At 47.3% G+C, this 12,994-nt stretch overlaps 1 protein-coding gene across 6 annotated transcripts in view; it reads right to left on the reverse strand.

Annotated features, from left to right (window-relative positions):
- Nucleotides 1-12,994, reverse strand: part of TRAF7 (TNF receptor associated factor 7) — a 33,844-nt gene that overhangs the window by 1,696 nt on the left and 19,154 nt on the right. For all 6 annotated transcript variants that reach the window (XM_083414005.1, XM_083414009.1, XM_083414008.1 and 3 more), the window contains 14 exons: nucleotides 12,009-12,042; nucleotides 9,908-10,091; nucleotides 8,710-8,844; nucleotides 7,618-7,835; nucleotides 6,818-6,891; nucleotides 6,219-6,267; nucleotides 5,427-5,554; nucleotides 3,896-3,978; nucleotides 3,029-3,068; nucleotides 2,767-2,883; nucleotides 1,754-1,876; nucleotides 1,505-1,624; nucleotides 1,144-1,275; nucleotides 292-411 (listed from right to left, as the gene is read on the reverse strand). In XM_083414005.1, the coding sequence (XP_083270131.1) occupies nucleotides 292-411; nucleotides 1,144-1,275; nucleotides 1,505-1,624; nucleotides 1,754-1,876; nucleotides 2,767-2,883; nucleotides 3,029-3,068; nucleotides 3,896-3,978; nucleotides 5,427-5,554; nucleotides 6,219-6,267; nucleotides 6,818-6,891; nucleotides 7,618-7,835; nucleotides 8,710-8,844; nucleotides 9,908-10,091; nucleotides 12,009-12,042 (1,557 nt within the window). The remainder of the gene's footprint in view (nucleotides 1-291; nucleotides 412-1,143; nucleotides 1,276-1,504; nucleotides 1,625-1,753; nucleotides 1,877-2,766; nucleotides 2,884-3,028; nucleotides 3,069-3,895; nucleotides 3,979-5,426; nucleotides 5,555-6,218; nucleotides 6,268-6,817; nucleotides 6,892-7,617; nucleotides 7,836-8,709; nucleotides 8,845-9,907; nucleotides 10,092-12,008; nucleotides 12,043-12,994) is intronic.

Genomic DNA, 12,994 nt, shown 5'->3' on the forward strand with positions numbered 1-12,994 from the left:
CTGCTCAATCAGATAAGAAACAGAAAAAGCCCAATAACTTTCTACATGCTACATGCTAGAAGGAAGGTGCTCTGCAACAGGCCACTGGCTCACATTCATGGACCCACACCACCTTTTCTGCTACATGCATATCTGCAGGGTAAGGAACTCTGGTGTGAAGGCGCTGGTGGGTTCAGGGAGTAGCAGTGCTCCAACAGCTAAACCTGCTCAACAACCTGCCTGCCTACTGGGGTGTGATGCTCTTCCCTCCTGCTCAACGCTGCGCACCCCCCGAACACATCGGCGACTTACCTTAACCGTGCTGTCAACGGCACCAGAAAACAAGCGACCCCGAGAAACAGCCAGTGCTGTGACGCTGCCCTGGTGGCGTAGCAGAGTCTGAGTGCAGATCATGTTATCCATGCTCCATACCTGGGCAAAAAACACAAGCTATTATCAGGAGTGAAGTGCTTCAAAAATGCTCCGGGCTAGCACCATCAGGCTCTGTCCCAACCCACTCCCTCCTATCAGCATCAAGGATTTTTGAAGCACACTTAAATTCAGGCCATGAGAATCAAAACAGACTACTGTACTCTGCAAGCAAATTTGCAGGGTACGAACATAAGAAGAGCCTGTGGGTGGCCCATCTAGTCCAGCATCCTGTTCTCGCAGTGGCCAACCAGATACCTGTGGTACACCCACAAGCATGATTCAAGCACAAGAGCCCTCTCCCCTATTCAGAAGCATTGCTGCCTCCAATTGTGGAGGCAGAGCATAGTCATCCTGGCTAAGAGCCTTATACTCCATGAATTTGTCTACCCCTCTTTTCAAGCCATCTAGGTTTGTGGCCATCACTGCCTCCTCTGGGAACAAGTGCCATAGTTTACCTATGTGCTGTGAGAAGGAGCTCTCTCTCTGTTGTGACCCTGGTGAAAGGGCTGGGATTTCCCTATTGCCAGTCATACCATGCAGACACTGCTTGGGCACCAATAGCCATACTGCCTCTCCCACCCCTGAATGGCAGTTTTGAAAAATGCTGGTTTAACCTGATCAACCCACTCTCCTCACTATACAAACGTTACTAATAATAATCATAATAATAGCCAGCCTCCGTTTCCTCCCCAAAGCACAACCCTCTGCCCCAGCTAGCAGCGCCTCACATACCCGCAATGACCGGTCATAGGAAGCGCTGAAGACTTTGGTTTGGTCTGGCGTGGAGATGACCGCCAGGGCATACACGGTGCCCACGTGTCCCGTCAGGGTACGCACCTGCTCTTTGGACTCAATGTCCCACACCTGGAATCGGGAGGAAGCAAGGACCTAGGATTACCTTCCAAACCTGCATGGACACAGCAAAGCTCTCCCGCTGCCAGAGCCTTCGTTCTGCCAGTGTTGGGTTGCCAAGTGCCACAAAGGGTTGGATGAGGCCACAGTGTGTGTGTGGGGGGGTGTCCCACCGCCCACCTGTGTAGACTGCAAAACCCGAACCTTTGCACCCCTGACTCCAAGCCTCCGCCACCCTTACGTGAATGAGATTCTCATAGGTGCCGCAGACAATGTGGTGGTTGGTGACAGCGATAGAGTAGACGCTCCCACCAGACGTCTGCAGGACATGTACACACTCCAAGTTCCGAATGTCCCAGATCTAGGGCAGAAAAAGATGGGAGGGAAGATTGATGTGCCTGGGTTGAAAAGCAAAATGGCAGCACACAATTATGCGCATATTGGGGGGAGGGATAGGATGGGTGGGTGTGGAATCTGGGAATGCACATACCTTGATCGTTTGGTAGGAGCCACTGTAGAGGTGATTCTGGGATGCCACCAGCGCACGGACCCAGTGGTTAAGGCCCGTCAGCTCCTTCTTCAGCTTCAGCTCAGTGCCCACGATGTCCCAGACCTGGAGACCAGAAGGACAGGCAGAATTGTACCTTTGAGCAGAAGGTTGGTTTTTAGTCTCTGCTCGTCTGCCCACCCTCCCACCACATCTCCATAGATCAGTCTATGGACAGGCTACAGCATAGCATCTCACAAGCCAACCACGCTGCAAATAGCTCTAGTTACACTGCAAATAGCGCTCTCTCTTGTGTGTGTGAGAGAGAGAAAGCAAGAAGAGAGGGACAGAGTTCACAGAATGGCCTGGGGGCACCATCCCTCAGTCTAACCTACTTCACAGGGTTTCTGTGGGGATAAAGGGTGGTGGGAGAGAACCACGTACATCTCTCTTAGCAGAAGTGTGGGATACACAGTGGTACCTTGGAAGTTGAACGGAATCCATTACGGAAGTCCTTCCAACTTCCAAAACGTTCGGAAACCAAAGCGCGGCTTCTGATTGGCTGCAGGAAGCTCCTACAGCCAATTGGAAGCTGCGGAAGCCTTGTCGGACATTAAGGTTCCAAAAGAAGTTTGAAAACTGGAATACTCACTTCTGTTTTTTGATCATTCGGGAGCCGAAATGTTTGGCAACTAAGCCGTTTGAGATCCAAGGTACGACCGTAAATGTATTATAATACATAAGAAGTGGGAATCTCTCTGTTGCTCAACCACAGGTTTTGTGAGTGGTAAAGTTGAATGGGGCGAGGGAAATTAGTACAGCCTGCTAGATGAGGGAATAGGGTAACTGGAGGAGGAATCAGCAACAGTGAAGAGAGATTTTTTTACATAAAAAGTCAGAATTTAGAAGTGGAGGATGAAGGTTGAGGAAAGGTGGCCTAGAAACCAGGAGGGGGAAAAGAAGAAGGGATGGCCTGGGGGCCTTCTTTGGCTGGAGGACCCAATCCTAAATGGTACCTTGATGGCTTTCAGGGAGCCACTGAAAAGCATGTTGTGTGACGAGACCAGCGTGCAGACAGGGTTGTCATGGGCCCGGATAGTGTTAACTTTCTGCAAGGTTTGAATATCCCAGACCTGCAAAGATTACAAAAAGGCAGGGCATGTAAAATTGTTCCTGGCCATGCCCTCTACAGCACAGAGAGGAAGAGCTTTTTCCACAGACTCCCCCTCCACCCCCAATAAAGCAAGAGCCAGGCCCTTCCCAGACTTGGATACTTACAATGATGGTGCAGTCAGCAGAGCCACTGTACAGCTTATTCCTGGGCAAAAGAGAAACAAAGACCTTCAGGGAACGCTAAGACGGCCGTCCAAAGAAGAGAAAACAGCTGGTTTGGCCTGGGTGCTTGTGGTGAGCAACAACCACTTCCAAGCAATCAGGCAGGGGAGGTTTGCTCAAGAGAGACAGAGAGCTGTTTGTTATCTTCAGGCTGCTAGTGATGGGATTGATAAAGGCAAGTGTGGGTAGCTAAGTCTGTAAAATCTTGTGGACTACTAACTTTGATGATGTTATTGGCAAGCCTACGCTAAGAGGCATGGGATTCTCCTCGAGCACAGAATAAAATGCCCAATGGAAATGATCAGCTGGATATTTTATCTTCCAGAGAAGCTTAACTTTCATAATAAAAAATAAGCACCTTTCTAGCTTTCATGGCTGTGAAAAGATGCAGGAAAGTGGCGGCTGAAGCCTCAGAAGTGAGAGAGGGGATGATGAGGATTTCCAAAGATCAGGGGTTGGAGCTGCCCTGCATAGCTTATGAACACCCCCCTCCCCCCCCCAACAGCAAAACCAGAATTATGGAAAGTAACAAAAAATATGTAATGTGGCTCTATTGGCACAGTTCATACAGAATTCAACCTTTCTTGGAGAATTTTAATCTACACAGCCGTGAATAAAGGGAGATGGATTTGCCTGAAGCAAATCTCCAGAGTCACCACTAGAAGCTCAGTTTGACCAACCAAATAACTGGAACAGCAGCAAATGGCATGTTACGAGAGCACTTGTAAAACCTCTTTGCAATCAGGAAAATAGTGGGTTTGAGAACGACTCCTATTTGGATTCAGCACACAAGCAGCCGCTCTGACTCACCCTTGGATGCAGAGAGCCAGGACTATCCCATCGTGGCCTTCCAAAGTTTTTTGGCACTTGTATGTGGTACAGGTATCCCACACCTAACAGGAAACAGAAGGGGGGAGTCATGTGACTGGGCTCCAGAGCAACCAGGAACCAGGGCAGGAAGTCAGCCGAAATGCCACAGCTGGGAAGGCAGGAAGCAGGTTGCCTGTCATCTGAGCACCTGCTTTCCCGACTTTCAGGCCAAGATAAGCCAGTCCAGGAAAGTCAGTGAATAGGCAGGTTTTCCTAGGGAGCCAGAAACAGAGAAATGCAATCCCTAGCAGTTCTCTCTGTGACAGATATTTGGCAGGGAGCAGGGAGCCCAAGGGCAGGGCAGAAGAAAGGGGTGGTATTGTTGTCATGCCCTTCCTTGGCTCATACTCAGAAGGCTTTGCAAGTGCACTTCCACTGAGAAGTAATTCCAGAAGGAGAGGATTATCGCACATAGCTGCTCTGAGAAGTGCCCAACCCTCTCTTCCAAGTCCTTGCTTAGATCTAAACGTGTACCCCATGGGTAGGCAAACTAAGGCCCGGGGGCTAGATCTGGCCCAATCGCCTTCTAAATCTGGCCCACGGATGGTCCGGGAATCAGCATGTTTTCACACGAGTAGAATGTGTCCTTTTATTTAAAATGCATCTCTGGGTTATTTGTGGGGCATAGGAATTTGTTCTTTTCTTCTTTTTTCACAATATAGTCCGACCCCCCACAAGGTCTGAGGGGCAGTGGACCGGCTCCCTGCTGAAAATCTTTGCTGACCCCTGGTGTACCCTGTTAAAATGACATGGCTGACTAGAGACCTGCAGTATCCTTTCCCCTCCTAAGAGCCAGGACTCCACACTTGGAAGCTTGTTTCAAATTCAGGCAAACTTTCCATTTTTAGTAGTTTATGACAATTATGAAGCGGAAACTGAGAAAATGGGGCTGATTAAAGTCATGTAGTATTCACTGAATATTAGTTCCCCACTCCAACCCCTCTTTTTCTCAGCTCTTTTAATGGAAACAAGTGCCTGCTTGGCACTGCGGAGGACTGGAGGAGGAGCAATAATTTTCAGAATGCATAATAATTTTCATCTGTTTACTATACAGAGGTACCTCGGTTTACGAACTTCATCTGTTCCGGAAGTCCATTCTTAAACTGAAACCGTTCTTAAACCGAGGTGCGCTTTCCCTAATGAGGCCTCCCACTGCCGGTGCCCTTCCACCATTCGGATTCCGTTCTTAGACCGAGGTAAAGTTTGCAAACCGGGACACTACTTCTGGTTTTGCGGAGTTCGTAAACCAAATAGTTCGTAAACAGGGCTGAGGTAGAACTGTTTTCAGTCTTTTGCCTGCTCCTCATAAACAAAGGGGGTCTCAGTTCCTTAGTTCTACAGCTTGTTGCAAATGACCACCTGAGGAATAGCAACATGAAAGCTTTTTTTTTTTTAACCCCACTGAGACTGCCTCAACTTTGCAGAGGTTCCTTGTGGCTTCAGTGCAGGCTCAGAAACAAGAAGCTCTTACCTTAATCGTCTTGTCTGAAGAGCCGCTGAAGAGCAGGTCCCCTATGGAGTAGACGCACAGGCACCAGACAGGGCCCTGGTGACCAACAAAAGTGCCTTTGCACTTGAAGATTTGCTGGGGGTCGTATGCTGCAGGGGGAGAGGAAGAAGAAGGCAATACCAGCAGCATGAGAGCAGGACCCCTGCCAAGGATCAATGTCCTCTTAGGAGGCACTGACTTACACACCTGAAGCTAGTTACACTGCCACTGCTTTCTATAGGCAGAACCCCCTGAACTGCTTTTTGGGGAGAGTGCTGAGAAGCTATTCCTACAGAAGAACAGGGCTGCAGGATCAGACCATGGTGGGTCTATCCCGCCCAGCAGCCCTCTTATAACAATGACTGTTGCACTATCAACATACAACTATTGCTTCAGTAGAAACCAAATATTATGTTTCCTTTGGTGTTCTCTAAAGCTAGTGTATGGTTGCATATGGACAACCAGTGTTTGTTCAAACTGCTCCACCATAAGCCTGAGGTTTTGCTCCATTCCCAGGTCTCCCTGGAAAACTTTTGTAAAATTGGAAGCCTGGCATAATCTTACTCCGATCTAAGATGGTCCAATTAAACCTACTAATATGTCCTTGCATTTGCAACCTACCCTTGCCCTCATTCAATGGGAGGTGGTTCTCAGGGCATCTGCACAGTTTGGAATCAAGCAAGGAAACCAACCAACCAACCAACGAAAAACCTCAAAATCCAGAAACAAAGAAATTCTGCCAGTGCTTGGGGAGAGAAAGAACAGGGTACTCACAGCCCAAGATTCCCATGTTCAGCCGAGCATTGATGTGGGACAGTTCATCCTAAAACAGCAAGTTAAGGCAGGTTAGGGCCAGAGCAGCCATAATCACATGAGAGCGGAAATGTATGGGAAGCCATCACTCTCAAGGGGTGAGGCCATCCAATGGTAAGATAGCAAGATGATACATTTGAGGTTGACAAACTTTAGCTGGCCTTACGGACCATCAAAAATTTGTCATTGCTAGGACTCCCATTTCCCCAAGGGGTACAGGGTTCTTCCAAACTTCATCCTATGTCTCAAACAGAGCAGGGGAGGGTGTTGTTGGAGTTGGGAGGGAGCCAGAAAATAAACCCGTGCAACTAACAACCAACCTGAAGGGAAGGGAATTGTTTTGTTTCAGTGCACAAGCTGCATCAGCTGAAGGGATGTCACTTTGCTCTGCCTCCAACAGCCACTCTGAGAGCCCCAGGGGGGCAGAGGCAAGTCCATAGAGCTCCCCACCTCCCTCTTCAGACCCAGGCGGGAGGCAGAACTGCATGGGGTTGCTCTGCCTCTATGCCCAAGGGGCACTCTGAGCTTGGAGACTCTGCATTACAAGCAGCAATGCTCACGTTCAGCATGGAAGCATCTCTCCGGAACTCCATCAGGTCCTCACTCAGCTTGCTCTGGTTCTCATCCAGGACATCTAGAGAGTGACAAAATTGGGAGAAAAGAGCTTGTAATTTCTAAAAGCAACTTCAGGTGTAGGTGTGTGTATTAATTTTTTGCCTGATATTTCCAACTGTACAGGCCACCCCAACCCCATAATCCCAGTCCTTTTAAGTCCTACTGGTCATAAATATTATACTGAACCAGGTGCCTATGGAAAGCCCTCAAGCAGGACCTGAGCACAAGGGCACTCGTCCCTCCTGCAGCTTCCAGCAACTAGCATTCAGAAGCATAATGCCTCTGCTCATGGAGCCAGATCACAGCCATTGTGGCTAGTTGCCATTGGTAGTCTTCTCCATGAATTTACATAATCCTCTTTTAAAGCCACCACTGCCTCCAATAGGAGTGAGTTCCATAGTTTTAACTATGTGCTGTGTGAAGAACTTTTTTTTTCTATCCTGAAGCATCCAACATTTGGGTTCATTGGATGCCAACAAATTCTAGTGTTATGAGAGAGAAAAACTTTCCTCTATCCACTTTCTCCATGCCATGCGTAATTTTACAAACTTCTGTCATGTCTTACTTGTCTTTTCTCTAAACTGAAAAGTCCCAAACACCTTTTTGAGGTGACACTCCTCTTACAAAGAGAGTCCTGATGCTCAGGGCTGCCTAGTGGCATTCTTGGTCATTTGAAGAATGACTTGGCTCATGCCCTCCCAAAGCTTCTCTCAACTCCCTCCACCACATCAGACGGGGAACCTACCAAACTTCAGCTCCAGGTTCTTCTCCAGCTGGTCGATCTTCTCCGAGAGCTTGCCCAGCATGGAGCGCAGAAAAGCAATCTCCTGGTCCTTCTGTGCCATGGAAACCTGCATCTCATGGAAGCGATCGTCTGTCTGCTGGAGGAACTCCTTCAGGCCCTCAAACTTGCACATTTCCAAGTGGGTCTCATATGTGTCTTGGTTTCCTATGAATGTACACCTAGAGCAGGGATGGAGGGACTTCTTTCAGCCTGAGGGCTGCATTTCCCCTGCCTAAAGCAACCATTGGGAGGTGGGAGGTCACATGCTGGTGGTGAGCAGAGCCAAAAGCAACAAGTGAGCAGAACAAAAGTGAATGGGCTACTTACTACCTTTATATATAGGCTCCATTCCAACCATGCAAAAGTCAGAGGTTTCTTCAATGACTCACACACACCTCTCCATCCAAACAAGCAAGAGGCATTAACACAATTCAAAGACACATTCCTGGCAGGCAAAGGCACTTGAGGAGGGTGAAGAGAGAGCATTGATGGGCACTGCCTGGGGGGGGGGTTACCAATTACCAGCTAGAGAAAGGCCCCCAGGGTTGCATTCAGCCGCTAGGCCCGAGGTTCCTGACCTCTGATCTAAAGGAAAGGAGTAGTTATAGTGGCCTTCACCACCCTAGTGGTCCTCTAGATGTTGTGGACTGCATCCCGGATGGGACTGATGAGAGTTGAGGGCCAAAACATCTGCAGGGCACCAGGCTGGGGAAGGATGGAGTTGAGCATTATGGGGGCTCAGCAATGCATTATGGGGAAGAGCATGAGGATTGATCTTTGGCATTAGCATTGTTGTTGTTGTCGTCATCATTCATGAGTCATTTAACAAAGGAACAGTCCCAAAGCGGCTTATATAATTACATTCTGTAAGAATCAAAATCAAAACCACCACTTTCAAAACTTGGAAAGTGATTGTCCAAATAGCATACTTAACAAAACAACCTTCCCACTTACCCAAAAGATCATCATCACAACAACAAGAAGAAGAAGAGAATAAAAGGTGTTCCAAGCAGGTCCCTGCTTAAATCTTCAGGATTCTGCCCCTCTGCTTACCCATATTTGGAATGGGGGCACTTAATGTGCTCACACTCCTTGAGGTGCGCTTCCAGGTTCATCTTGAGAAGTGGCGGGCAGCTGGGGTTGTTGGGGCAGCGAACGGGCCTGTAATCACAGCTGCTTTCATGGTCCCTGGATGAAGAAGATGGCGCATTATTAGCAAACAAGCAGGAGGAAAACAATCAACTGTCCCTGAGCTGCTCTCATGAGTGAAAGGGGGCTGGAATATGGGGCACGTTCCAGCCACTGCACCAGGGGCAACTTCCTCATGTAGCCCCTTTTTAAGATAGGCTAGAACATGGCAGTGTGTGTGGATCTTGTCATTTGGAAAGATCAGGGAAGGTTCTGAAACTTAGTAACTTTTCGTTTATCTGAAAGAGAGCATATGGGTAAACTAAGCCTAACCCTCCAAAAGCTGACTCTGTCTTAGCTGTCCCAGATAGTGTAGCAAAATAATGCTGGGGGTGATGGGAGTTGTAACAGGATGCTGCCTTATACAGAGTCAAAACATTGGGTTCATCTAGCTCAGTATTGTCTACACTGACTGGCAGCAGCTCTCCAGGATTTCAGGCAGTAGGCTCTCCCAACCCTACCTGGAGATGCCGGGGATTGAACTTGGGACCTTCTGCTTGCAAGGCAGACACTCTACCACTGAGCTATGGCCATTCTGAATCCAAAACATCTGGAAGGCACCAGGCTGACGAAGGTTGCTCTGTTCCTTACCAACTGAGATGTCTGCAAAACAGCACCCCCTAGCAGTGCAGCAAGGAAATGGGCCCTTTCAAGCTCTCCCATGACACTGTTCATTCTCTAGTTCAGAGGCAACCGATGCAGCATCCTGCAGATGTTTTGGACCACAACTCCCACCAGTTTCAGCCACTATGGCTAATGGTCAGGGATGACGGGAGTTGTCATACAACTTCTCCAGGGCACTGCATTGGCTACCCCTGCTCTAGTATAACAGGCTATGAAGCAGCCTTCCCCAGCCTTTCGGGGTCAGGTTTACAGCTGGAGATCTAAGAAGCTGTGGTGTAGACACCACAAAATACCCACTTCACAGTAGAAGAACTGATGGTGTTCACGTGGTCACCCACCATAAAAATGAAGGCATAACCCATACAACCCCCCTTAACATACGGGGAACAAGTTAGAAAGCAGAGGTTTTCCTTGGGAAAAAGTTTCCACATGGACTTACTTTCTGGCACTCAGTTTAATGGTGAAGGGGCACCCGTGAGGGTCCACCTCGAAGGCAGGAGGCTTGCCACTTGCAGCGGGCCGGCAGCCGTACTTGCAGTGAATGAAGAGCTCCCCAATTTGCTCAGCAACAGCAATGTTGTTGACCACCACAGTCAGTTTGGCGTTGTCCACCGGGCACTTCTCTGCAGGAAAACACACAGACGCCCCAACAACGTCATGTAAGGATTGGTCAGTTCAGACACCACACTGAGTGTCACCAACCTTTCTTGGCGGGCAGGACAGGATGGAGAACATGAAACCCTGTTGCACAAGCAAGCTGGCATTCACCAGATGTCACATTATTGGACAAGTAGTAGTTATGAAGATATGCTTAATTAAAGTACAGTGGTACCTCGGGTTAAGTACTTAATTCGTTCCGGAGGTCCGTACTTAACCTGAAACTGTTCTTAACCTGAAGCACCACTTTAGCTAATGGGGCCTCCTGCTGCTGCTGTGCCGCCGGAGCACAATTTCTGTTCTCATCCTGAAGCAAAGTTCTTAACCTGAAGCACTATTTCTGGGTAAGCGGTGTCTGTAACCTGAAGCGTATGTAACCTGAAGCGTATGTAACCCGAGGTACCACTGTAACTGACACAGGTCAAGCATTAAGCAAAGCAAACCCTGAGCCTGTGCAGTTGCATCTGTGCATCTCTATCACGTGACTCTGGTCTCTCCCTTTCCTCTTCTGTCAAAACTGTGGCTGTAAGCTCCTTGGGGTAGGGTCCTGCTTTTTCCCTAATCTGCAACAAGTGCCATGTTCACTGATGGAGCTAAACAAAACCATCTTAAAACAAGGGTGAGTGACTGCCATTTGCTCCTATTGAGGAAGGGTACAACACTGCACATGGGGAAATGGTTGCTAAGCAGGAGAAACTTGCCCAGCCCTGCAGCAGTAAGGCGCACCATGAAGATGGGCATTTTGGTAATGAAGAATGCGATGTCAATAACAATTATTATAACAATGGCAGCAGCGTTCATATCCTTTCAGTGGATAGTTGGGATTATTTTTACACATTTCAGTGTTGTTCAGAGCAGCCCTGATTACTTGCTGGATTTTGAGTTGTTCAGCGGGAGGGAGGCCGAGCTGTTCTGCATTGGGGATTTCTGCTGCTCATTTTAAAAAAAACAAAAAACAAATCACAAGCGGTTGCAGAGACCAGTGGTCTGTGTTCTTTAAGTAGATTCACAAACAGCCACTACAAAGCTCTCAGCTGGGAAGAGAGAGGAGAGTTGATCAGAGATGCAGAACTGCAACCACACAGGCAGATTGCTTGTGCCTTGCAATTTTTCAGTATGCAGTCAAACCTCGGAATTCGAACGGCTCCATTGCTGAATGTTTCAGTTCCTGAATGCCAAAAAATCTGGTGTTCCAGTTCCAGTAAGTGTTCCAGTTTTCGAACATTCCTCAGAACTCAAACGTCCGACGTGGCTTCTGCTTGAGTGCAAGAAGCTCTTGCAACCAATCGGAAGCCATGCTTCGGAAGTCAAACGTTTTGGAAGTCGAACGGTTTTCCGGAACGGATTACGTTCGAGTTCCGAGGTTTGACTGTATAAGAGCTGGTTGATTTTGCTTATTTACTGAAATATTTATAACCAACACTTTCATTAAGGATATCAAGTAACAAACAAAATACAATAAAATCAACCCATAAATATTCATTAAAATATAATTAACAACATCAATAGAGCATCAGCAAATAATGGTTGGTTATGCATCTTTGGCACGGATTTTCTTCTTCCATAAACCCTTAAAAAGGGGGGGGGGGGGAGCATAAGACTGACTGGAGCCTAGTGGCCCAGCACCAGTTCCAGGGCTCTGATGAAATCAAGAAGCTACTTTTCAATGAGAGCTAACAGGACAATCTATCAGCAAAGCAGGGCCAGACCATTTGCGTTTTAGGGGAGGCACAGAATTCTCAGAGGGGTGAAGAGAGCTGCAGACATACAAGCACAAGTTGCATTTCTCAGAAGAAAGCAAAAGAGGAAGAAACACACATCCGCCCCCCCCCCCCCGAAAAGACAGCTGAGAATGTTGCAAAATAATGTCTTTGAGCACTTACCAGAGGTTAAGGCACATCTTCTGCAAAATGTGTGCTGTGAAGAAAGAGAGCGCATGACCATTAAGAATCACTTTTCCAGATCAGGCAAAATCTCCATCTAGTCCTAGGAGCACAGGAAGTTGCCTTAAGATCTGAGTCAGACCTTTGGGTCGCCTAGCCCAGAATTGTCTATACATACTGGCAATGGCTCTCCAGGATTGCAGGCAGGATTTTCAAAATATGGATATTCCACGAAGCTAGAAAGGCTGGTAATGGTTGAGTCATCTTCCTTGAGGTAACAAGGTTCTGCTGACAGACACTTGATCCCCAATCCCTCAATTGCCAGCTATCAGCCCACCTTTCTTTTTTTTTTTAAAAAAAAAAAGCTATATACTTCCTATCTGCCTGTAACACAACACAGGGTTGTTGTTGTTTTAAAAAGGTTCAACCAAGAAACTGAGCCTTAATAGTGTCATTTAGTGGCCCAGTCCTGTGGAACTTTCTGCCACTAGAGATCCAGAAGGCACCTTCTGTGCCAACTGAAACCTTTTCTACTTCTGCAAAGGCTATGCAGGCAATTAAGAATATATCCTTCCACAACAGCTGATGCCAGTTTTTAACTTTTAAAATGGTTTTATATTATGTTTTTTTCTATTTTCATTGTGTAAACCACTTTGATATTTTTTAATGCTGCAGCAGTATACAAATATTTTTTTGTAAACAAATAAATTGGAAAGAAAAATGCTGGTGAGACTAAATATGCAAAAACTCAACATAATTGTACAATGGGAAATATGTGTAAAGCAATAAAGCTACAACATGCTAGTGTTTTAAAAATGATTTTCATCACTCGTGAGACAATAACATTCCAGGCTGAAAAAGGTGACAATTTTCCTCTTCCTCTCCATCGCTATAAATCTGTTCTCTTAAGAGAAGTCATTATTTATCGGTCGGGGGTGGGGGGAGGAAGAAAAGGATTCCTAGCATTTGTAGCTTTTTTAAAAAAT

The sequence above is a fragment of the Podarcis tiliguerta genome (genome assembly GCF_965153285.1).
Source record: "Podarcis tiliguerta genome assembly, chromosome: 14".
In the NCBI taxonomy this organism is placed as follows: Eukaryota; Metazoa; Chordata; class Lepidosauria; order Squamata; family Lacertidae; genus Podarcis; species Podarcis tiliguerta.